At 44.8% G+C, this 24,458-nt stretch overlaps 1 protein-coding gene across 5 annotated transcripts in view; it reads right to left on the bottom strand.

Moving 5' to 3' along the window:
- Positions 1 to 20,135, bottom strand: part of PHKA2 (phosphorylase kinase regulatory subunit alpha 2) — a 72,399-nt gene extending 52,264 nt beyond the window's left edge. For 2 of the 5 annotated variants that reach the window (XM_045016548.1, XM_045016867.1), the window contains exons 1-5: positions 19,917 to 20,132; positions 16,443 to 16,697; positions 5,046 to 5,204; positions 2,676 to 2,723; positions 1,798 to 1,966 (exon numbers count right to left, since the gene is read on the bottom strand). In XM_045016548.1, coding sequence (XP_044872483.1) covers positions 1,798 to 1,966; positions 2,676 to 2,723; positions 5,046 to 5,204; positions 16,443 to 16,520 — 454 coding nt within the window. In that variant the 5' untranslated portion in view covers positions 16,521 to 16,697; positions 19,917 to 20,132. Of the gene's footprint in view, positions 1 to 1,797; positions 1,967 to 2,675; positions 2,724 to 5,045; positions 5,205 to 16,442; positions 16,698 to 16,791; positions 16,886 to 19,916 lie in introns of those variants that run through there. The other 3 variants (XM_045016777.1, XM_045016695.1, XM_045016627.1) reach the window with 3 other exon arrangements.
- Between the last annotated feature and the right edge of the window lie 4,323 nt (positions 20,136 to 24,458).

Genomic DNA, 24,458 nt, shown 5'->3' with positions numbered 1-24,458 from the left:
CTGCCATTGAGATAGCACTTTAAAGGCCACTAATACATATTCTTTGTTTCAAAGACTCATCAAAATATAAAACTCTCAGGGCCACATTCACACACAGGGCGAGTGCCGGAAGGTTTGACACCCACTTTTGCAGGGGAAGACCGTTGCAAAGGGCGCTGAGGATAGAAGGTACCAGAGGACCACGTGGTGGGTGGCATCTGCAAAGCACTCAAACAATATGATGCCAGTGAGCAGGGAACCATGGTCAGGACAGTTGGCATTCAGAGAGTTACTAAATGAACACGATTAGGCTACCAACAACTGATCCAAGCTCTCGGCGGGGTAGCAGTGGAACTACCGTCTACCCTTCACAGGCACAATGGACTTATATGATCCGGAGATACGCTATGTGCTTTGCACCTCCATGAGCAGCTTTACTGGTTTAAGTATCAGAGGGGTAGCCATGTTAGTCTGGATCTGTAAAAAGCAACAGTGAGTCCTGTGGCACCTTAAAGACTAACACATCTATTGGAGCATGAGCTTTCGTGGGAGAATACGCATGACGAAGTGGGTATTCACCGTGAATATCCACTTCATCATGCGTATTCACCCACGAAAGCTTATGCTCCAATATATCTGTTAGTCTTTAAGGTGCCACAGGACTCACTGTTGCTTTTTACTGCTTTACTACTTCAAATGATTGTTTTCTTAATAAACACCTGAGTCTCAACTGATCCAGATCTCTTTTTACAGAGACATTACATCCCCGTAAGTGCAAAGAAGTTTTAAATGTAGTACTCCCTGCTCACATATTCTACCTACCATATTTTATTCCATCCCAGGAGTATGAGATATTTTCCTGCCAGTTATCAAGGAGCCATATGTGTGGCATCAAAAGGAAATAGATATTCCATCACAGCTCACTGTACCAGCCCCCTCTAAAATATTACGCATGTTGGGAGGGGCGGGGGTGGACTTCGAGGGAAGGCAGCCATGGGAGGCAAGTTTTCATGTTTGAAGCAACTCCGTACAGAGTGATAGCTCATCTGCTTTCCTACCGGCATGTACCTTCAGGACTCAGACTGGCTTGGACATTTCAGGTTGGGAATACTACTCTCAATAACTAGACTTGAGGCTCACTGCTGATTGCTGTAAATCACGGCCTTATTTTTTCTGTCATTTTGCCATAGGGCATTTAAATATTTAACTAGGAACAATGTTTAAGCAATAACTGCTTTCATTGCACAGCTAGATAAATGATACAACTGCCATCTCATTTATGGCAGATACTCCTCCGCAAATCCTCTCTGGTAATGCACTTAAAGGAAAGTGCTGATATTTGTAAGTGCCCCCATGAAGAAAAAGGTGACATGAGGTTCACAAGCAAAAGTAGAGCCAGGGAAACCCATTCAAACCATTATGCAGAGTATGATGCACAAAACCCAATAGGCTGCCCAGGCTTCTCTATATACTTAAAAGATCTTGTGATAAAACAGAGACAGTGCTCCCACGGTACATAAAGAAGTGGAGAAAACCCTCTGGTCAATAAGTAGCAATGCTAACATACACCCATAGGTAGTCACATCCTGTCCTCTTGAATTTGAAAGAGGGGAGTTCTGATAGCAAAGGGCTGCTTCTCCCAAGGACATGTTTTGGTGATTTTTTTAGTATACTCCGTTTTGTAGAAGAAAGGCAGATTTCCACATTATTAAACTTTAATTACTTATTTGTGTTGTTCTGATGGAAGGTAGTTACAACGTTTAACTTTTATCAAAAAAATCTACACCAATGATCATGGCTAAAACATCTTCTGCTTACCTGATGCAGTCATCTGTGCCAGGAAGAGCAGGTAAAGGGAAGTTGCATCTACTTGTAGATGTCCCCACTGGTCATCCCCTACTACTGTGGCACAAGTGGCTGAATTATATTTGGCATGCAAGCAGTCCTTGGTACTCTGTGTGTATTTGAACTTCTCTACTTTGTCCATCTAAAAAGAACATCCAAGATTTTAAAATAAAAAAACTTTGCAAGAGGATTTTTAGTCAAGAACATACATGCTCCAAGAATAGGATTTTTGTTATTTTACTCTTATATGCTCCAATGCGGCAAAGCACTTAAGAATGTGCTTAAGTGCCTTGCTGAGCTGAGGCCTTAGTTACAAGCTGTGCAATTTATTTGCACAGATATAAATGCAATTTGTCATAGGTGTGACCAGTCATAAAAGTATAAAAGAGCAGAGCTTTGCTCATAGCAATTGCACAGGTTCAAATACTTTTATTACACCCACATATGTACACACAAAAATCAATCAACTGAAGTCTCAGATAAAAGAAAAGAAATATCTGCTCTGAAATGAAATGCTTTGTAAATATAACAAGAACTTGTCCTCAGATATGCATGGTATAAATATATTTGCTCATATGCAATACACTTATATGAGCAGTGACTTAAATTTTAATAAAACATGTATTACCAATTGTTTCAAATCTATGAGGCTAAGGGAGGTGCCAAAGGGATTCATTCTTTATCATACAAAAAGGACTCCAGAGAACCACTTGTCTTGGGAATTTCAATCACTCCTTCAATCTGGGATACCATATTCTCACAATTAATCTCTCCCTTTCATGCACAAATTGATGTTAAAGCACCAGATCTGACCTTGCAACTGAGTACATACTCCTGGGTTATTAGATTACCTGTCTCATCATACATTGCAAAAGTCCCCGCATCAGTTTCACAACATTCTGTAAGAATAAAAGAGAATAATTAAAGTCTAAAGTCACCAGTTTGCTTACCAGTATTAGACAGTATTTAACAAGGCTCAGGGTCTCTACTACTGGCCTGCCATGAGTGTGAACATGAACATCCTGAAATCCTTTTAAAGAAATATATTTATGTGTGTTTTCTTTTCTAGATTTTTTGCCTTGAATGTGCTTTTTGGGGAAACTGATACGTGGTCACTTGAAAAAAATATTGTATTCTCACCTCACTGTTAAATGTATAAGAGTGTATCTGGTGTTTAAACTTCATGAAAACTAGTGGGATGCTACTTGCATTGTTTTCACTTACGTGTATCCCGTTATAATGTAATAGCAAACACTACGATTGTGTACACCCCTGCAACTAAATAACCCATCAAAGGAGAAAGATGCCTTGTTGGATGCAAATGAAGAACTTTAACTGAAAATTGCTAATTTCAAAGCAAATGGTCATTGTGTGTGATGATCGGAGGTCAAAGACTCAAAATGCATTCCTCTCTCTTCGTCATCAAAGGAAAAGCCCACATGGGTAGTGACCCTGTCAGCTTGTTTTTTGTGAGAAGAAGCTATAAGTATGGACTCAAGGAAAGATCCTGAATCTCTGGACTGTTTAGATTCTTACAGGGAAGCAGATGCAAAGCAGAGATCCCCAGAGACAATCTGGGTACCCTGAATCTGGCAGTTTATTACAAAATTGTGAAACTGGCAGTTTACCACATCATTGCCAACATTTGGAATTACAAACTGTGATTCACCAGTGCATATATTTAACCTGCTTTAACCTCTCAATAACTCTCATTTCCTTTTCTTAGTTAACAAACCTTTAGTTAGTTTATTATAGAACTGGCTGCCGGCGTTTCTTTGGTGCAAGATCTGGAGTACCAATTGATCTGGGGTAAGTGACTAGTCTCTTGGAAAACAACCTAAATGTGGTGTGATTTTTGGTGTAGGTATCCATTTTATCACAAAGTCCAGTTTGTCTGGGTGGCAAGACAGGCTGGAGAGTGTCAGGGAACTGTCTGTGACTCCATGGTAAGACTGTTACAGTGAGTTCACATTTGTCACTGGCTTGGTGAAATCTAATTACAGAATACAACACCAGTTTGGGGTGTCTGCCCTGCGGCAGGCACTCACAGTCATGAGCCACCCCAGACAAGTGTGACAGTAGGATTTTCCCCTAAATCCAGTAATTAAGCACATATTTGTACCTGAAACAAGAATATTTTGAAGTTATGCAATGGCCTCAGAATACAAAGAGACAATACACATTATTGAGTCTGGGCTATTTCTCCCATAATAGGTTTCCAAGGCAACCATGGGTTGGTGATTAAAGTCAAGCATTAAATTCACCCAGTGTCTCCAAAATTGCAAGAGGACACTGCAGAAATGCCCACTGGACAAACCCATCCTCCCAACTACATGGAGTGGGAGAGTTGAGCAGGGTCTCCAGGTGGGAAGAATTAACCTTATGGCTCTTCCCCTAACCTCATGCTGCTTCTCTCCCTCACTGTCCTTTCATAGCTAGTCCTGCTCTGCCAGCCCTCTAATTTCCATCCCTTCCTATCCCCCACCCACCATCCCATTGCTCCTATTAAGCCACTCTTCTTGCCATCCCTTTACCTCAACCCTCCCCATATAAATAATAATAAAAAAATCATTAATACTGCAATTTTAAGACAATGGAACTAACAGCACATGTGCCAATTATCACTCTCATAGCTTTTCTTGTACATTGTCTCCTCCCCCCATGGCCACCCTCATGTTTTGCCTTCTTCGATCCTGATCTTGCAATCACTTAGGCGCTTCTGAATGTAATGGGACTGCTTAGAGTTAACCGTGTGGGTGTTCGGAGGACTGGGACCTTAGATTATAAATTGTTTAGAAAGAAAGGCTGGTCCAGTGGCTAGGGTGCTAGCCTGGGACTTGGGAGACCAAGGTTCAACTTCCTGCTGCACCACAGACTTCCTACGTGACCTTGGGCAAGTCCCTTAGTCTCTCTGTGCCTTAGTTCCCCACCTGTACAATGGGGATAACAGCACTTCCCTACCTCACAGGGGTGTTGTGAGGACAAACACATTAGATATTGTGAGCTGCTCAGATACTATTGTAACATGGGCTAGATAAGTACCCAAGAGAAACAGATGGAAAGTGCTAGCACCAGCCCAGACTCTATGTGTCTGGAAACCCTTGTATATCCTGGCCACAAGAGCATTATAAATACAGCATAACATAAAAATCAGCATCACATGAAAGAAAAGCTGTGAGAGGATAAACAATAAATTTACTACGTGTGATATTTAGACATACCTGCTCAAGTTCATAGGCTTTTGCCTTATCCTCATCCCGGTCTGCATTCTTCCGATAAGCCATTCCCAGACCCCACACAGCCAGAATGCTGTAGACATTGTCTCGGACCCAAGCATCCTTTTGCTCCTTGCTGGCCGAAAGCAGTCCAGTAACTGGATTCTAACCGTAAAGAAAAGAAAACCAGAACAGCACACACTATTCACCTGAAAAGTCATCTTATTTAGGTGAACGAGGCGGACGAGGCTTTCTTCCAGCAACTAACAGAAGTTGCTAGATCACAGGCCCTGGTTCTCATGGGTGACTTTAATCACCCCGATATCTGCTGGGAGGGCAATACAGCAGTGCACAGACAATCTAGGAAGTTTCTGGAAAGTGTAGGGGACAATTTCCTGGTGCAAGTGCTGGAGGAACCAACTAGGGGAAAAGCTCTTCTTGACCTGCTGCTCACAAACAGGGAAGAAATAGTAGAGGAAGCAATAGTGGATGGGAACCTGGGAGGCAGTGACCATGAGATGGTCGAGTTCAGGATCCTGACACAAGGAAAAAGGGAAAGCAGTAGAACAGAGACCCTGGACTTCAGAAAAGCAGACTTCGACTCCCTCAGGGAACTGATGGGCAAGGTCCCCTGGGAGAATAACATGACGGGGAAAGGAGTCGAGGAAAACTGGCTGTATTTCAAAGAAAACTTATTGAGGTTGCAGGAACAAACCATAAACAGATCAGGGTTAAGGTCTCTTTTCCCTGGAAAGGGTTAACAAGCTCAGTAACCTGAGAAACACCTGACCAGAGGACCAATCAAGGGACAGGGGAATTTCAAATCTCTGTGGAGGGAAGCCTTTGTCTGTGTTCCCTGTTTTGCTCAGAGAACTCTTTTTGGATCTAAGAGAGGACAGTCATGTCTCCAAGTTCTCCTGGAGTAGTTTCTACTAATTAATACTGAGTATTAATTAGAAAGGCAAATTAGTCTTATGATTTGATTTCTATATTTGCAATTGTGTGTTTGCTAAAGGAAATGCTTTATTCCTGTTTGCTAATATTGCTTTTACTGAGAAAGGGGGAGGGGGAATTCTCTCCAGAGATTGATAAGGTTATACCCTATGAGTGTCCAGCTTGGATTCATAGAGATTGTGTATTTTTTTTCTTTTTTTTATTCTTTTAATAAACTCTTTTAGGTTCAGGACTTGGTTAAGTTCCTTACCTGTGGATTCAGGGGAAGGAAGCTAGGCGTCACTCTGTGGAGACAAGGGTTGTCTCCAAGCAGAAAAAGCAGGGAAGGGAGAGGGAAGTGAAAGGAATCTTTCTCCCTCTGTGATTTGAGCTGTGCTACCCCAGGAAAGTCTCTGGAAGGAGGAGGAGGGAACAGAGGGGTGTCTCGATTCACCGAATAAATCGAGTGGTGGCAGCGAGAAGGAAACCTACCCTAAGGGTTAGGGTGGGGGGAGAATACCTGCAGGTCCCCATCTTTGAACTCACAAGCTCAAAGTGGGGGTGAGACCCTAGGACATGGTGGCAGCGGAGTTTCGAACCCATTGTTAGAAGGAGTTTTTTTCAGCTGGGCTACGCTGAAGGGAGCTATTCTCTTCTTCTAGAGCAGGAAAGCAACCTGAGAGAAGAGGGAGTTTACAAGTATTCCTTTTCTAACTGGTATTGTTAGAAGCAGTTTCAGCAGTTTGGCTGGAGGGAATTAAGTTTTCCAGCAGGCTTTGTTGGAAGCAGTTTTTCTTTCGGGTGGCTTAGAAAAGCACCTTGGAGGAAAAGGAGGGGTAGGTTTTCTGGCAAGGCTTTGTTATAGGAGACCCCATACTGAGAGGGTACTTAGCAATTTGCAAAAGACAGTGGCAAAACAGGTTTTTCCACCTTCTTGAAAGCCAGGAGGGGGAGATTTTTTTTTTTTTGGAAACAGATTTTCAGCTGGGTTTAGCTGAGGGAAGTAAGGTTTTCTAACAGACTTTGTTAGGAAAAGACTTTTTTTTTTTCCTTCTTCTTTTCTTTTTTTTCCCTTTTTTCTTGTAAGGTTTTTCTAACAAGGCTTTTGTTAGGAAGGACCCCTACTGGGAGAGCATTAGAAATTGCTAAAGGCAAGTTACCAAACCAGATTTTCTAGTTTCTTGTAAGCCAGCAAACAAGCAAACACCATTTGCAAATCAAAAGCTTTTGTTTCTTTCTATTCAATCGCGAGTAGACAGGGTAGAAATTGGGAAGCAAGCAACCCAATTCCCTGACTGCAGAGGGGTGTGACCAGCACCAAAAAGCAACACCAGCAAGCCACACATAAAATTCACTGACTGCAGAGGGGTGTGGCCAACACCAGAAGGCACTGTTCCCCATCCCAAGAAATTTCCCACCTACATGGCAGGTGAGAACACTGAGGCCTTCTTAAAAAATTTTAGAAGGACCTGCCATGGGTACAGCATCCCTGAAGACCAGTACAAGGACTGGTCAGGAAAGTGGACTTTTGCTGTCTATGACAATTATTCCATCCCCATGCTACTGGGGGAAGACTTGGCCAACCATGTGCAGCTGGCCAAGACGGGGGGAGTGGTCACCCGCAGCCAGGCCAAACAAGCAGGCACTCCCATCCCTGTTCCTGAGCCATCCACCAAGACCCGGTCTGTGTTACCAGACACCCAGACAAAGGTGGTGGAACCGGATCCCATGCCAGCAACTACAGCAGCCATAGTACATCCAGTCCCAGGACCGGAACTGGAAGAGCAACCAGCGGCAAAACCAGCGCCAGCACTGACGCCAGCGCTTACAACTCCACTGCCAGGGGGCGCCAACGGGCCTAAACTGGCAGAAGCAGCAAACAACTCTACCCAAGAGGCTCAGCCAGAGCCTAAAATATCACCTTGTGCACCAGCGGAGAGCGGTTCACAGACAACGGAAACAACCTCATCACCTACATCGCTTCCAGAGGAACTGGTGTCTCCCGCCTCAAGGGAACAGTTCCAGACGGAGCAGGAAGCCGATGACAGCCTTAAGAAAGCTTGGGCGGCGGCACGCAGCAACCCACCGCCTCTCAGCTCTTCTACCCAATTCCAGTTTGTTGTAAAACAAGGACTTTTATATAAGGACATTCTTTCTGGTGGACACCAGAAAGGCCAGAATCCTCAAAAACAGTTGGTAGTTCCAACTAAGTACCGGTACAAGCTCTTAAGCTTGGGCCATGACATCCCAGTGGTCATTCTGGGGTGAACAGAACCAAAGACAGGTTGGGGAAGTCCTTCCACTGGGAGGATGGGCAAGGACGTCGCCAAGTATGTCCGGGCAAATGCATAAAAAGTGTTGCTCAATGTCAAATATCTTGTTGTTTACATACTTAGTAGTATATGTAATAGTGCATGTGTTTTGTTAATCTGTTTATTTTAAAGTTCTAGAAGGAAATCACCGCCAGTGTGGTTCCCCCACTGTCTGTGATTTGGGGGGCGTGTCATAAATAAACAGATCAGGGTTAAGGTCTCTTTTCCCTGGAAAGGGTTAACAAGCTCAGTAACCTGAGAAACACCTGACCAGAGGACCAATCAAGGGACAGGGGAATTTCAAATCTCTGTGGAGGGAAGCCTTTGTCTGTGTTCCCTGTTTTGCTCAGAGAACTCTTTTTGGATCTAAGAGAGGACAGTCATGTCTCCAAGTTCTCCTGGAGTAGTTTCTACTAATTAATACTGAGTATTAATTAGAAAGGCAAATTAGTCTTATGATTTGATTTCTATATTTGCAATTGTGTGTTTGCTAAAGGAAATGCTTTATTCCTGTTTGCTAATATTGCTTTTACTGAGAAAAGGGGGAGGGGGAATTCTCTCCAGAGATTGATAAGGTTATACCCTATGAGTGTCCAGCTTGGGCTCATAGAGATTCTGTATTTTCTTTTTATTCTTTAATAAATTCTCTCTTTTCTTTGGACTTGGTTAATTCCTTCTCTTGTGGAAATTCAGGGGAAGGGGAGGGGGGAAGAGACAGTTCCTCCTGGGTTTGATTCAAGCAGTTTGAATCAGGTATCTCTTTCCAGGACTAGGGAAGGGGAGGGGGGAAGTGAGTCCCTCTTTGTGTTGAGTCAAGGATTTGACTCGGTGTATATCTCTCCGGAGCAGGCTGGAGAGAAGGAAGAGGGGGAGGAGGGGAACTGGCTGTTTCTCTCTCTCTCTGGTGAGATTCAAGGGGTTTGAATCTGGGTTCCCCAGGGGAAGCTTGGGGGACAGGCAGTGTGTCAGACACTTTAACCTGACTGGTGGCAGCGAAGGAGACCTACCCTAGGATTTTAGGGTGGGGGAATACATGCTGGTCCTCAACTTGAAACCCCCCAGTTTCAAGTGAGGGTAAGACCATGACAATAACATGACGGGGAAAGGAGTCGAGGAAAGCTGGCTGTATTTCAAAGAAACCTTATTGAGGTTGCAGGAACAAACCATCCCGATGTGTAGGAAGAAAAGTAAATATGGCAGGCGACCAGCTTGGCTTAACAGTGAAATCCTTGCTCGTCTTAAACACAAAAGAACAGCTTACAAGAAGTGGAAGATTGGACAAATAACCAGGGAGGAGTATAAAAGTATTGTTCAGGCATGCAGGTGTGAAATCAGGAAGGCCAAATCACACTTGGAGTTGCAGCTAGCCGGAGATGTTAGGAGTAACAAGAAGGGTTTCTTTAGGTATGTTAGCAACAGGAAGAAAGTCAAGGAAAGTGTGGGCCCCTTGCTGAATGAGGGAGGGAACCTAGTGACAGAGGATGTGGAGAAAGCTAGTGTACTCAATGCTTTTTTTGCCTCTGTCTCCACAGACAAGGTCAGCTCCCAGACAGCTGCACTCTGCAGCACGGTATGGGGAGGAGGTGACCAGCTCTCTGTGGAGAAAGAAGTAGTTCGGGGCTATTTAGGAAAGCTGGACGAGCACAAGTCCATGGGGCCGGATGCGCTGCATCCGAGGGTGCTAAAGGAGTTGGCCGATGAGATTGCAGAGCCATTGGCCATTATCTTTGAAAAATCATGGCGATCGGGGGAGGTTCCGGATGACTGGAAAAAAGCTAATATAGTGCCCATCTTTAAAAAAGGGAAGAAGGAAGATCCAGGGAACTACAGGCCAGTCAGTCTCACCTCAGTCCCTGGAAAAATCATGGAACAGGTCCTCAAGGAATCTATCCTGAACCACTTAAAGGAGGGGAAAGTGATCAGGAACAGTCAGCATGGATTCACCAAGGGCAAGTCATGCCTGACTAACCTAATTGCCTTCTATGACGAGATAACCGGCTCTGTGGATGAGGGTAAAGCAGTGGATGTACTATTACTGGACTTTAGCAAAGCTTTTGATACAGTCTCCCACAGTATTCTTGCCAGCAAGTTAAAGAAGTATGGGCTGGATGAATGGACAGTAAGGTGGATAGAAAACTGGCTAGATGGTCGGGCTCAACGGGTAGCGATCAATGGTTCCATGTCTAGTTGGCAGCCGGTATCAAGTGGAGTGCCCCAAGGGTTGGTGCTGGGGCCGGTTTTATTCAATATCTTCATTAACAATCTGGAGGATGGTGTGGACTGCACCCTTAGCAAGTTTGCAGATGACACTAAACTGGGAGGAGTGGTTGATACGCTGGAGGGTAGGGCTAGGATACAGAGGGACCTAGACAAATTAGAGGATTGGGCCAAAAGAAATATGATGAGGTTCAACAAGGACAAGTGCAGAGTCCTGCACTTAGGACGGAAGAATCCCATGCACTGCTACAGACTAGGGACCGAATGGCTGGGCAGCAGTTCTGCAGAAAAGGACTTAGAGGTTACGGTGGATGAAAAGCTGAATATGAGTCAACAGTGTGCCCTTGTTGCCAAGAAGGCTAATGGCATTTTGGGTTGTATAAGTAGGGGCATTTCCAGCAGATCAAGGGATGTGATCATTCCCCTTTACTCAGCACTGGTGAGGCCTCATTTGGAGTACTGTGTCCAGTTTTGGGCCCCACACTACAAGAAGGATGTGGATAAATTGGAGAGAGTCCAGCGGAGGGCAACAAAAATGATTAGGGGGCTGGAGCACATGACTTATGAGGAGAGGCTGAGGGAACTGGGATTGTTTAGTCTGCAGAAGAGAAGAATGAGGGGGGATTTGATAGCTGCTTTCAACTACCTGAAAGGGGGTTCCAAAGAGGATGGATCTAGACTGTTCTCAGTGGTAGAAGATGACAGAACAAGGAGTAATGGTCTCAAGTTGCAGAGGGGGAGGTTTAGGTTGGATATTAGGAAAAACTTTTTCACTAGTAGGGTGGTGAAGAACTGGAATGGGTTACCTAGGGAGGTAGTGGAATCTCCTTCCTTAGAGGTTTTTAAGGTCAGGCTTGACAAAGCCCTGGCTGGGATGATTTAGTTGGGTTTGGTCCTGCTTTGAGCAGGGGGTTGGACTAGATGACCTCCTGAGGTCCCTTCCAACTCTAAGATTCTATGAACTGCAGCAGCACTTTCCATATCAAATGCTGATGTAAGAAACACAGGGCCACACAAGACTTCATACTCTTACCTGCACTTAGACAATGGACACTCAAATATTCACAGTGGGATACAACCTTGATCTACCCACCAGACTGCCAAAACTTGAGGTAAAGGAGAATCTCCTTTGACTGCTAGTAGCATAGGGGCTATGACATACAGCTGAGCGGTTCTCATCGCATCCAAGAGCATACGATTCACCTACTGACCTAGCAATATTCAGAACAAATAAAAAGAGAAGGTCCCCAGCTCAAAGAACTTATCATGTATTTAGTGCCTGACCCTGCACCATTGATGTCTGTGGTGCAGAACCAAGCCCTAGTGACACAGGGGTTGAAGCTGGTGTGCAGAAGGACAACAGTTACAAATAACAGAATCATACACTGACTCATTACTGGCATATGCTGGTTCAGTTCAATGTTTATATAACCTTATTTTCTGGGAAGAGGTAGTTTTGCGGGGGAGGAAACATCACCTGTCTTCTCGTAGGCTTTTTAGGAATGATTTGAATGAAGACATGGATGGCAGCCAGGTAAACATTACTGGTATAATCAGCATTTTCATTTATTATTATAATAAAGTAGTATTCAGTGGCCTAAATCAGGGATCAGTGCCACACAGCATACTCACATAGACTGTATAAACATCTACATTGTGGAGATGGTCTCTATCCCAAAGAGTTTAATAGTTCAAATAATAGAGATTGGATGAGTGCTGAATAATCTCTCTGATGCTATATGGAATATTCCATTCATAAAACTGTCATTTAAATGCCCAAACAGGGATTAACTGCTCAAAGACATTTCCAAATTGGAAAAAAACAAAAGCAGAACAGAAAAAAAAAAAAAAGTGATTCAGCAGAAGCCACCTGCAGTCTAAGTTAATTAGAACAGGGAGAAAGGTGAGCCTCAAAGGCAAATCTCATATTTCTAGCTATTTTGCACAGTCTTTTTTTGTTCATCCCTCACTTGCAGTACAAAGAAAGTCTATGTAGCTGTAATTCTAGCATTGCAGAGATTGCACAGCAAGCCCCCTAGCAGCTACATTCTGGGCCTGGCTCCAGTTGTGCAATGGAACGGCACTAAGATTGTTCCTCCAAAAATGTCAATGTTCACACAAGACACTGGGAGACCCATCAACCACCAGGGACCTGCCTGCTTTCAAAGTTTTAAAAGGTGCCATGTTAAGAAAACATACAAGATCTAGATCAGTGCTTCTCAAAGTCAGGCCTCCGCTTGTTCAGGGAAAGCCCCTGGCGGTCCGGGCTGGTTTGTTTACCTGCTTAGTCTGAAGGTTCGTCCGATCGCAGCTCCCACTGGCCGCAGTTCACCGCTCCAGGACAATGGGAGCTGCGAGAAGTGGTGCAGGCCAAGGGATGTGCTGGCCGCCCTTCCCGCATTAGAATCAGAGGGACTTAATCTAGACACTCTGGACTTGATCGAAAAGTGAAGTCCACTTTGGACTTTAATGGACATTGGATCAGACCTTTTGTGAAACATCATGAACAAAAAGTAATTCTGTAGCATTATGGTACCATCAATTCACAGGAAGAAACATTAACTGACTAATATTTTTAAAAGTTTGCTTCATAAAATGCTTACTCTTAAAAATTAGGATTTTTTTTTTCAAACTTCTCCCTGCTAGTATACAAAGAGTGCACCCCTGCAAGATACTGAGTGTGAATTATGAGGTACTGGGTATGCTCAACTCCCATGGATATCAAAAGAATGCCAGGGCACCGTGTAACATTAGGCCCACCATGTGATTTTAAAATTTAATTTAGTTTGTAGGATGGGGGCCTCCTAATGAGATCTGCATGAGCAAATCCATGTGCCAAGGTACTCCACTGAAGTCAATGGGGTTCTGCAAGGACAGAAGGCTCTGTTGCAGAGATCTGATTGCCAGATTGAGGCCTTAAATTGTTACTTAATTGCATGTGCTGTGTCTCTTTCTAGTTAATATATTTGCATTTCACTACATCTATTTGTCTGGAAACAAGAATCTACTAAAAAAGATCAGATTCTGATCTCACTTTCACTGCTGTAAAAATGGAGTAATTTCATTGACCACACTGGAGCTACTACAGAATTAAATTGAGATAACAGAGATCAGAGCTGCACTCAGAGCATATTTTAGTGAACACATTGGCTTATATAACCTCTGCTTTGACCTAGCAGAGCACTGACATTAAAGTCAGACCTTCACTAAACTCCAGCTGGGTTTGACTGTATGAAGTTGAATGTGATGTATTTTTGTGACCACTAAATGTCAGCTGATAAAAAAATAAGATAGTCAGAAGTGGTTTCTATTTTAGCTACATATTCTGTTCTCCTTAAGTACCCCATGTAATACTTTTTTAAAAAAGAAAAACTTAAAAATGTGTCCATAAAATGGATATTGACATTGGATAAAACACAAAAAATCCCAATCTAAATCGATGAGTGAAATAAAATAGTTGAGTCATTATTCTTCTGTACATTGGGCTATAGAGGGTATAAATAATATAGTGCAATAATCTTTAAATAAAAATTGTTATAGAAATAAAATAACTGTATCAGAAGAATAATGATATTGCACATGGAGGAGACATATTGAACATTTTCCCCACTGGATTTTCCTCATCAGTAACTAATATATGATCATAGCTACGCCCTCTCCATCATATTAACTCAAATTAAGGTCTTAAATCTAATATATCCACCTGCATTTCTAAAGCACCTATCACGTCTATACACTGCGAGGGTCATATATGTTAGCAGAAAATAAAATGTTCACTATGGCACCAGTCCTGCAAGGAGCTCTGACTTCAATGTGGCTCCATGCAGACACATGGGGTCCCCCTGTGCAGACCTCTGGGTGGGATGACAGCCTGCATTTGGAATTTATGCTTGGCTCAGAACACATTTTCTAAATTAATTTTGCTTTTAAAAGAGATCTATCTTTGCGTAATATGAACACAAATAAAAACAACAAACAAAACAACAACAACACTTGTTTTTCAAAATACCTAGCATGCTAAATGCCTAGCGCTGGATTTTTATCCTAGAAACTAATTCCTGAACATCATGTTTCTCAAAGAAAGCACTGAATCCCCTTAGGTAAGTGAACAACACTTTCTTTTTAAATGAATGTACTGCTGTTATGAAAAAGTGTACTTTTCAAGCCTGTAAAGAAATAATGGCACCCATTTTACAGCACTTCTCTGTTCACATGCGTACAAGCACTGCTTTGATAACAATTTTCCCTCTGATCAGATGATCAGTGTCTAAAGGGAAATTGGCTTTTCTTTTTAAAGACCAAACTCTTCTCAATATTGACTGTTCCATAGAAAAGAAAGAGTTCTTCACTTATATTTTGCACAAAAAGTGTAATGTGTGATTTGAAGATTATAGGTCAGCTGGTATAAAATGGAATAAAACCAATAATCTACCCCAGTATACACTAAATACATCATTCCTTCGTATTAGATTTCTATTTTGCTTATAACAAATACTATCCAAACACAATTATTCACAAATATACAAAATGGCAAAACTCCTATTGACTTCAGCACGATCAGGTTTGGGTCTGTAACACCCTCCTCCACAGCCTTGCAGCCTCATTCAGTGCTTAGTAATAAGTATATTTGGAAACTGACTCATGGAAAAAATTCCTTGCTCTCATCTTTATATGCTGTACTATTTTAATTGAACCACACCATCTCAAAGGACACTATAACTTTTCTGCACCCTATGTCTGTTCTTAAGGATGAAAATGACGAGCTGAGCAAATGGAGAACACTATGGTAGGTGTTTATGCATGTCCATGAGCGAAAACACATCTAGTAGGTCACATTTTTTGCCTACCAGCCTTGACAGTGTCATTCTTTTACTGTTTATGTATCCAAGCCACACAACAAGGGGTCAGAGTCTGATCTGAGTTACAGTACGATATAAATCTGAAGTCACTCCACTAAAGTTAACATAGTGATTGTAGATTTTCAGTGTAATCGAGAGGAGAATCAGGCCAAAGATTTTGGTATGAAGTGTATTGTTATAGACACGTACTAAACAAATTATGTTTGCTGGCAACTGAACCAGCTCTATTTCGGATTCAGTCTTAATTTCAGATAAATGCAATTCATAGCCACATATCTGAAAGTCACCATTATACCTACGTTCACCAGTTTCAAAAGATACACAATGATGCAAGCTCACATTCTGAGTGAAGGCAAGCCATTGAACATAAATCTTATTTTAACGTCATTGTGGTTAAGAACACACTGGGTTTCCACATACAATGGACATGCTTTTTCATGTCTTGTATAATCAGCTACTAAGTATTCTTGTTGAGTTAAAGTGACTAATTTTACTTGATGCCCACTCAAAATGAAAAGAAGCCACCAGAGATGATATTTTTCTATGGTTATGAATGCTGCATGTCCAATATCCACATTATAGAATGAATACAGTACAGGATATTTATCTGTAGCATTGCCTCAGTGCACCTTTCTTTGTTCTCTTCCTAAACTAATACTCCACTTATTTTGTACAATAAACTCCACCTCATACCATACCACATTATAAGAAATACTTCATAGCATAACTCTCCACAAACACTCTATTTCCTAGAATAACAGATTGTACAAACATACTCTGCTCACTATTGCAACATGCTGAACCAACACTCCATACAATTATGAGCTCCACGCACATATTCCAAAAGCACGGGCTGCTCTTGGATCTGCCCCAAACCAGTACTGTCATGTCCACTAAGCAATAAACCAGTCCACTGAATTCATATCAAGAATCCCACAGAGCCGACTGAAATAATGAGTAAGATTTAAAAAAAAAAAAAAACATTAATAAGAGAGAAAAAAACTCCCTCAAAATAAAGGCCCAACAGGGTTGGTGAAGAAGTGTAAGGATCCCGCTCTTCTCTGCACTGACTCTGCACTCACCTGGTGACATAAAATGGTCTGTTGAACCAGTCGGGCGTAGCCATCCAAGCGGACTCCAGAGTTGCTTCTGCTTCTCATCTCCCCAAGACCTGGGATTTTTGTGTCTATCTCTTTCTGTGTGTGTGTCTCCCTCCCACACTTCAGAGCAGCAGGAGGAGAAAGCACAGCTGGGATCCTCTCTCTGAAGCACCTCTTATTCTTCCTGGTTCATTCATGCAGCAAGCTCGCCTGTGACACTTGCTAGCAACTGATGCCCTTGTTCCAAAATAAACAGAGCAGCTGTCAACAAAGCAGGGATTATAGAGAGGGTTTACCCCTTCATCTACATGCAAACCCTGGCCAGACTAACCTAGCCAGTAATCAATGTGCATACTGCACCATGGACATTATCTACATGCTCCTCACATAATCAGAGTCCACAAATGATTGGTTTTTCCTCGATGCTATGTTCACATCACTATGAAAGAAAAAAAAAATTCAGGCCAAGAACAGAGTGCACTATTTTAAACACATATATTAACACACATATATTACATATCGCAATATATTACTTCTGTCATATATAATCCTAGTTATCACAAGTCTACATGCTATCATTATGATACATAAGCAAGCAATATTACTCCAGTGTATAAGGAATATATATGACAGAAGTAATATATTTCATATCATTTTATAACACCTAAAATGCATGGGCTAGTTACTGCCCCATATGAACTGTGTTTACATGGATACAATCATCCTTTGTATGCAATAACTGTAAGTGATTGTTTATAGCTTCTGTGCTGTAACCCTGCCCATGAATAGGGGTTCAGTCCAGCGGGTAATACAGCTCTTTAGTTTAATATCTAAGAAACATACAGGGACACAATTAACTGTAAAAACAACGAGAAGTCCTTCTGGCACCTTAGAGACTAACAAATTTATTTGGGCATAAGCTTTTGTGGGCTAGAACCCACTTCATCAGATGCATGGAGTGAAAAATACAGTAAGCAGAATATATATTTTACAGCACATGAAAAGATGGGAGTTGCCTTACCAAGTAGGGGGTCAGTGCTAACGAGGCCAATTCAATTAAGGTGGAAGTGGCCTATTCTCAACAGTTGACAAGAAGGGGTGAATATGAGAGGGAAAATTACTTTTGTAGTGCTAACGAGGCCAATGCAATCAAGGTGGACGTCGCCCATTCCCAACAGTTGACAAGAAGGTGTGAATATCAGCAGAGGGAAAATTACCTCTTTTTGCAGTGACCCATCCACTCCCAGTCTTTATTCAGGACTAATTTGATATTCACCCCTTCTTGTCACGCCGTTCCCCGGCCTCTCAAGCCTGGGGAGGAGATGGAGCGGTGGGAAAGGGGCATGGAATGGGGAAGAGAAAGGGGCATGGGAAGCGGGGGCAGTGGGAAGCAGGGCTTTGGAGCTGTGCTCCAGCTCCAGACAAAAACCTGCAGCTCCACTGCTCCGGAGCTGCTCTGCGCTCCAGCTCTGGGCTCTGCTCCAAAGCCCTGGTGGGAAGGAAGGGGGTGGGATGAGTAGATGGAGTGGTGGGGAAGGGGCATGGGATGGGAAGAGAAGGGGATGGGGTAAGCGGGGGCAGGAGGGAAGCTGGAGCCCAGCATGCGGCATCCTCTTGGCAGAAGTTGGGGCTCCCCTGTTAAGCAGACCCATTGAACCCTCACCCTGACAAGCCCCACCTTCCCCTGCATCTGTACCACCCCAATAAGCCCCCCTCCCCATATACCCTCTCCACTGAGCCCCAACCATCAAGACCCCCCACCCAAATGAACACCACCTCCCCTGCACCTAGCCCCCCCCACTGAGCCCCAAACACCTTCACCTGGATCCCCTGCAGAGTCCCATTGCCCCTGCACCTGGAACCTCCCAATGAGCTTCTGTGCATCTAGATCTCCCGCTGAGCCACCCACACCCAGATTGCCCCACAGAGAACTCTCTTACCCCCACCTGGATCCCCCCACACTAAGTCCCTCTGCACTTGGATCCTGCTGCTGGGCTGAGCCTGCTCACCCACACCTGGTGCGCCTGGCACAGGGGGGCAGGGCCCCAGGGTGTCTCTGGGGGCAGGCCTGGCCCTTGCACTGTGTCAGGGTCGGATGCAGCCTCACTGCCGAGTCCCTGTCCCTATCCCAGGGTAGGGTGGGGTGAGGGGAGGCTGCAGGGTCCCACCTCCATGCAACCAGTGGCCTGTGCTCCCCACTGCCATGTTGGAGCCTCCACATTTCTTTGACAAAATTTGCAGAATTTTAAAATATTGTGCACAGAATTTTTTAGTTTTTGGTGCAGGAATATGAGCTGCTGTGCAGCTGTGATGGTGGGACTGTGAGGAAGGTGGTGGGCAGTGGGGAGGTCTATAGGCGGGGGGGCTGGGCGAGCGGTGTGGTGTGCAGGGTGCTGTGCAGTTGCGGTGGGGGCTGGGCATAGAGCTCTGTGGTGGAGGTCTCTGGGCGAGGGGGCACTGGGCATAAGGGTGGAGCACAGGGGTGGTGTGGGCCTGCTCTCAAGGGGAAGGGGCATGCTGGCAGCACAGGGCTGGGCAGGCCAGTGTGCGTCTGGCAGCTGCAGGTTTGTATCCAGTGCCCTCCTGCTGGCCTGCACGGAGGGGGAGGGGGGGGCTGCTCCCGCCGCACTGTGCCTCATTGCCCCCGGCCTGCCCTTCACTCTGGAGACTGACCATCCCGCCCCCCCGCACCTTGTCCCAGGGGGACCCACAAATATGTTTGGCGCCGGGCCCACAAAAAGTTCATCCAGCCCGGGCCAAAGCTGCCGCATGCGGGGCGGGGGGGGGGTGTCACCGCCAGCCATGGCTTGACTCGCCGCTTCGCCGGCTGATCAGACTTTCACACACAACCTGGCCCTGGGGGCCGGGGGCCGGGGCGGGGCGGGGCGGGGGGGGCTAATTTGCTGTCACCTCAATAGCCGGTCGGGTTTAATAAGGGGACCGGCCGAGGGCTGCTTCGCCTGGTTCCTTTACCACAGTCACGAACACCGGCCCGCAGGCGCCTTTCCCGGCCGAGTCCCGACGCGCTGGGCAACGCCGGTCAAGGTCCCCGACCAGCGAAGCCCGCTCGGCGGGACGTGCGCAGCTGGGCGCGCTGCGGCCACTCACCTGCCGAAGGGCCGCCGGGGGGAGAGGGGGGGAACCTCTCGCTCTCGCCCAGGCTAGGGGCTGCGGGGGCGGGGAAGGCCGCCCAGCCACCCGGGCCCGTGCATCCCCCCCGCGCGCGGGCAGGCCCTGGGCCGGGCGCACCCAGCTGCCGAGTGAGTCAGTGACAGGTGCCGCCGCGGGGACCGGGCTGCAGGGGCCGGCGCCGCTGCAGGGGGAAACCTGGGCTCTCCCCGCCCTGCCCCGCCCTGCCGCGGCAGCTCGCTCGCGCACAGGCCCTGCAAGGACAATAGAGCGCCTGGCACCCACACAGAACCACCGCGTGTTCTTGAGGCGCGAGAAAAAACCCACCTCGCCACGGAGATCGTTGGTGCTGCTGACAGGCTGGAGTCGGGAGGGGACTTTCTCCTGGGTGTATTTTTAAAGCCCTTTGGCATCAAGAACGGCGCTACGCTGCTGTTAGGACCCGGGCAGCGGCCGCCTAGCTCTCAGCGAGGGCAGCGCGCGGACTGAGCCTGGCGCTGCGGAGCATCCCCGGGCGCCGCCTTGTTGTGCCGGACCCTGTGCCCGTGCGGGGCGGCCGCGCTGCTGCGGGAAATCTCCCAGCTCCTCGCCGGAGCGCCCTGGCGTCTCATGCACGCCCAGGCAGAGCCTGCGCCGGAGCCCGATCTCCCACCTGGCCGGGTAACAGCGCTATGTGGTGTGTTTGTTTTCTGAAAGCCCCAGCTCCTGGAGTCATGTTATTAAGAAAGAATCTGGCATTGCATTTTAAAAAGGTCCTCATGGCAGCTGAGAAAAGTTGGGTACTGGGAACCCTGAAGGATCAAAAAACAGGGGTAACTAAAGAGGCACAAGCATTTATTGGTTTGTTGTTGTTTTTTTAAGTCTCAGGCTTTTTCATCCTGTTACCTGATTTTGGGGATTGCCTGACTCATGATTTAGGATTTATGGTGCCCTAGGCAGGATTATTAAACTGGTGCCCTTGTGCCTGTCTTGTTCTTAGCAACACAAACATAAGCTTACACTATTGGAAAACTTGCCACATGCATGTTATTAAAACCAGTTTAACTTAATTAAGCACACTGTAATGCTGATGGACTAGCACTAAAGAAGTAGCACTATAGAAAAAATTATGATTTGACAGAATGATGCAAATAATATAATTTTTAAAATTTGTCAACATTTTATTGGAAAATTATATGAAGAGGTATTGAAACAAGGATTTGTTTTTAATTAAAAGCAATCTTTCTGGCTTTTTGGGCTGCAAAATCAGTAATAATGTCATCGTATGACAAAGACAAAGTGATGTCTTGTTTGATTGCAAGAATAGCAAGACCAGTCAAGTCTTCCTGACTCCTTGTAGAGCGGAGATAGTTTTTAATGAGCTTTAGTTTTGAGAAACTCTGTTCTCCTGATGCTACTGTTACAGGAATTGTCAGTAGAATACGAGTGGCAATGTACACATTAGTATATATGTGAACAAGTTTGCTGGTATGAGTAAACTGTACAATGTCCATTATCGATTTTGCATGTGGCAACATTGATGACAGTGTACTCAATTCTTCGTACAGTTCAAGTCCATTTAAATCAAAACGATCGCCGTGCTTCAGGAGGCTCTCTAGGTCAGGCTTTCTCTAAAGAGATTCCTGGAAGAGCTTAAGAGCAGGCCTGCATTTGCAACCCTTACAAACATGCTTAACTTTACTAGCATGAGCAGTCCGTGTGTCTGAAGTCAAAGGGAGTACTTATGCTAGTAAGGCTGAGCACGTGCATAAGTGTTTGCAGGATGCGTGTCTAGGGAGGCGTTCAGATTCAAGGAAAATTTGTCTCCTTATTTACCTTTAGCAACGATCAATATGTATAAAGCCTAAGACCAATAGGAATGTTTCCATGAAATAGTTATTTTAAAAGTTCTAATTAACAGGCTGGTAGGAGGGGGGAGTCTAAGAACCAATACACTTTCCCCTACAATATTTGTGACTCAGGCTGTGCACTCACAAGCTATTGCACACAGACCCCTATGCGTACATGGAGCTCTGTTGAAGCCAACGTAATGTTGCGTGGGATAGCTTGCAAGATAAGGATCTTAAAGATCGAAAAGTGTGTTAATGCATAAGAAAGTGAAATTAGCTAGAAAGTCATTAGAAACAAAAATGAAAACGAGTAGCCTATTCCCATTGTCCAAGCTGAGAAATGCAAAAATAACAATAAAAAGTACAAAGTACATTGGATTTTATGTTTTTTATTTAATATTCTAAGATACCATTAGCAAAAGTAAGGACATTTACTTGAAAATGAACTGTTTTTTAACCTGAAAAACAAATTGGCACTGAAACCAGATTTGAGATTATCATCATCTGTCTGGTGCATTCAACTCTAGTCTTTTATTTTTAAATTAATTAATGAAGATAGAAGATTTACAGTATCCAGTTGTAAATGAAACTGTTTTTCTTATAAGCAGTCATTAGGGATGTAATGGACAGCTGAAATGTGCACTTTTCGCCAGATTTACCACTGTTACTCTTGTTATACACTGGTATAACTCTATTAAAATCTGTGGAGTTTCCCAATATGGCACAGAGCTCCATGTCTTGATTTCAAATAAAGATGCCTGACCTGCATGTGCACAACAGACAGTTGCAAAACCTGTAATTCCTTGCCCTTCCACTGGCTTCTTCGCCCCGCCCCAAAATAAAAAAGAACCAGAAATGTGAGTGGCTGTTTAATCCCATAAGGGAATTTTCAAAATAGTTGAAGGCACAAAATCTACTCCTAAGCACCTTCAAGGGATTTGCATGTGGAATTAAGAATGTTATTGAAAAGCATTCATTTTGTAATACTCTGTATTTTTGACATGATTCCCAAATTGATTGTGACTGACTGTAAAGGTAGAGAAGATATAAGGAAATGGAGACCAGAGAATTCAGTCTTTGTACTGTGGAAATAAGGAGAATTACTATGCAGAAGTTCCTTAATCCTCTAGACAGAGCCCCGAAATTGGAATTTAGATAACAATTTAGCGGACGAGGCACAATCCCAGAACAGAATCCAGCTCACTTTCCCATAGCAGGGCCGCCCAGAGGGGGGGGCAAGAGGGGCAATTTGCCCCGGGTCCCGCCGGGGCCCCCACGAGAGTTTTTCGGGGGCCCTGGAGCGGGGTCCTTCACTCGCTCTGGGGGGCCCGGAAAACTCTTGCGGGTCCCAGGCCCCCGGAGCTTCTTCTGCTCCCGGTCTTCGCCAGCGGGGGGGTCCTTCCGCTCCGGGGCGGAAGGCCCCCCCCCGGCGAATTACCGCCAAAGTGGGACCCGCCGCCAAAATGCAGCCGGGTCTTCGGCGGTAATTCAGTGGCGGGGGGCCCTTCCGTTCCGGGACCCACCGCCGAAGTGCCCCGAAGACCCGCGGCGGGGGCCCCCCGCCACCGAATTACCGCCGAAGACCCGGCTGCACTTCGGCAGTGGGTCCCACTTCGGCGGCGGGGGGCCCCTGCCGTGGGTCTTTGGGTCACTTCAGCGGCGGGTCCCGGAACGGAAGGGGCCCCCCGCCACCAAATTACCGCCGAAGCGGGGGCCCCCCGCCGCCAAAGACCCCAGGCTCCCGGAATCTTCTGGGCGGCGCTGTCGCATAGCCATATTATCTCTGTAGTGCTAATGGAACGGAGTACAGTACAAATAGTAAACTTTTTTTTTATCACTAACGTCAACAGACAAGACTATGAATACACACGGGGGCCAGATCTGTCAAGTAAGGTAGTGCCATTTTTTTAGATGATACTTTGCTGTTGTCTTAAGATTTAAGATTCAGACTGAAGGGAGTAGGGAACACTATTTCCCCCTGTTAAAATAGTTAGTTTTGTAAAACATAGAGGAGAAAATGGATGAGAGTTTTCTTTTTTCAACATTCATGATCACAGATTTTTCCTATTCTCAAATCTTTAGAACAGCTCAAGTATGGACTTGATGGCTTTGTTTCTGTTGAAGCAGTACACTTATGACCAATGGCTGCTAAGTGTTAAGCAATAACATAACAGCACTGACCTGCCTCAATAGTTAGATGTGTTGACAGGTACAATGTTAAAAATCTAGCGGAACCTAAAATGTGCAGCTGTTTCTCAATACTTCATCCTGTCTCTCTGCCTGGCTTTGTTGCATGACTCTCTCTGCATTTTAATGTGTCCATCACCATGATTTCTAGAAACCTGATATCTTGTAGGATGTCACATGAATTCCCAACTCAAATTGCATATGTAACAACAGAGAGACAAAGTGGGTGAGGTCATAGCTTTTACTGGACCAATGTCTGTTGGTGAAAGAGACAAACTTTTGAGCTTAAACAGAGTTCTTCTTCAACTCTCAGGTGACTCATCTTGTCTCTTTAATATCCTGGGACCAACATGGCTACATTACTGCATGCAACAATATTTACCAATAAGCACAACTCGTCAACTTTGAAGGTCATAACCCTTATCCTTCCAAGCCCCTCCCTTATTCCGTTTTTGTGTTTTTTCCAGTATAGTCTGTTAGCTCATTAGCACAAGGACTTGTCTTTTTTTCATCTGTCGGTAATGTCATGCAAACTGCACCCCTCTATTCACACCCTTCATGCTATTGTAATTATCTTTGTACAAAACATGCCTTTCAGGTATCATCTGAAAACTAATAACTCACAGGTCAATAATATTCTTGTGTGACGCATGTACGTGATGGGCATTAAGAGTTATGAATATCAGCTGGAATTATAACTAAAGTGTGCATAAACCAGGTATCTCAGGGAAGTTGTTAAATAAGTCTATCCTAAACAGAAGAATGTGTGTTTATCCCAGTTTATATATGATCAGTAAACAGACCCATCAAGCTAACAAAGGGTGGAGGCAAACCTCACATTAACAAATTGGGG

The sequence above is a fragment of the Mauremys mutica genome, chromosome 1, assembly GCF_020497125.1.
Source record: "Mauremys mutica isolate MM-2020 ecotype Southern chromosome 1, ASM2049712v1, whole genome shotgun sequence".
Lineage (NCBI taxonomy): Eukaryota > Metazoa > Chordata > Testudines > Geoemydidae > Mauremys > Mauremys mutica.
The sequence above is the reverse complement of the archived record's forward strand: the minus strand, read 5'-3'. Positions and strand labels throughout refer to the sequence as shown.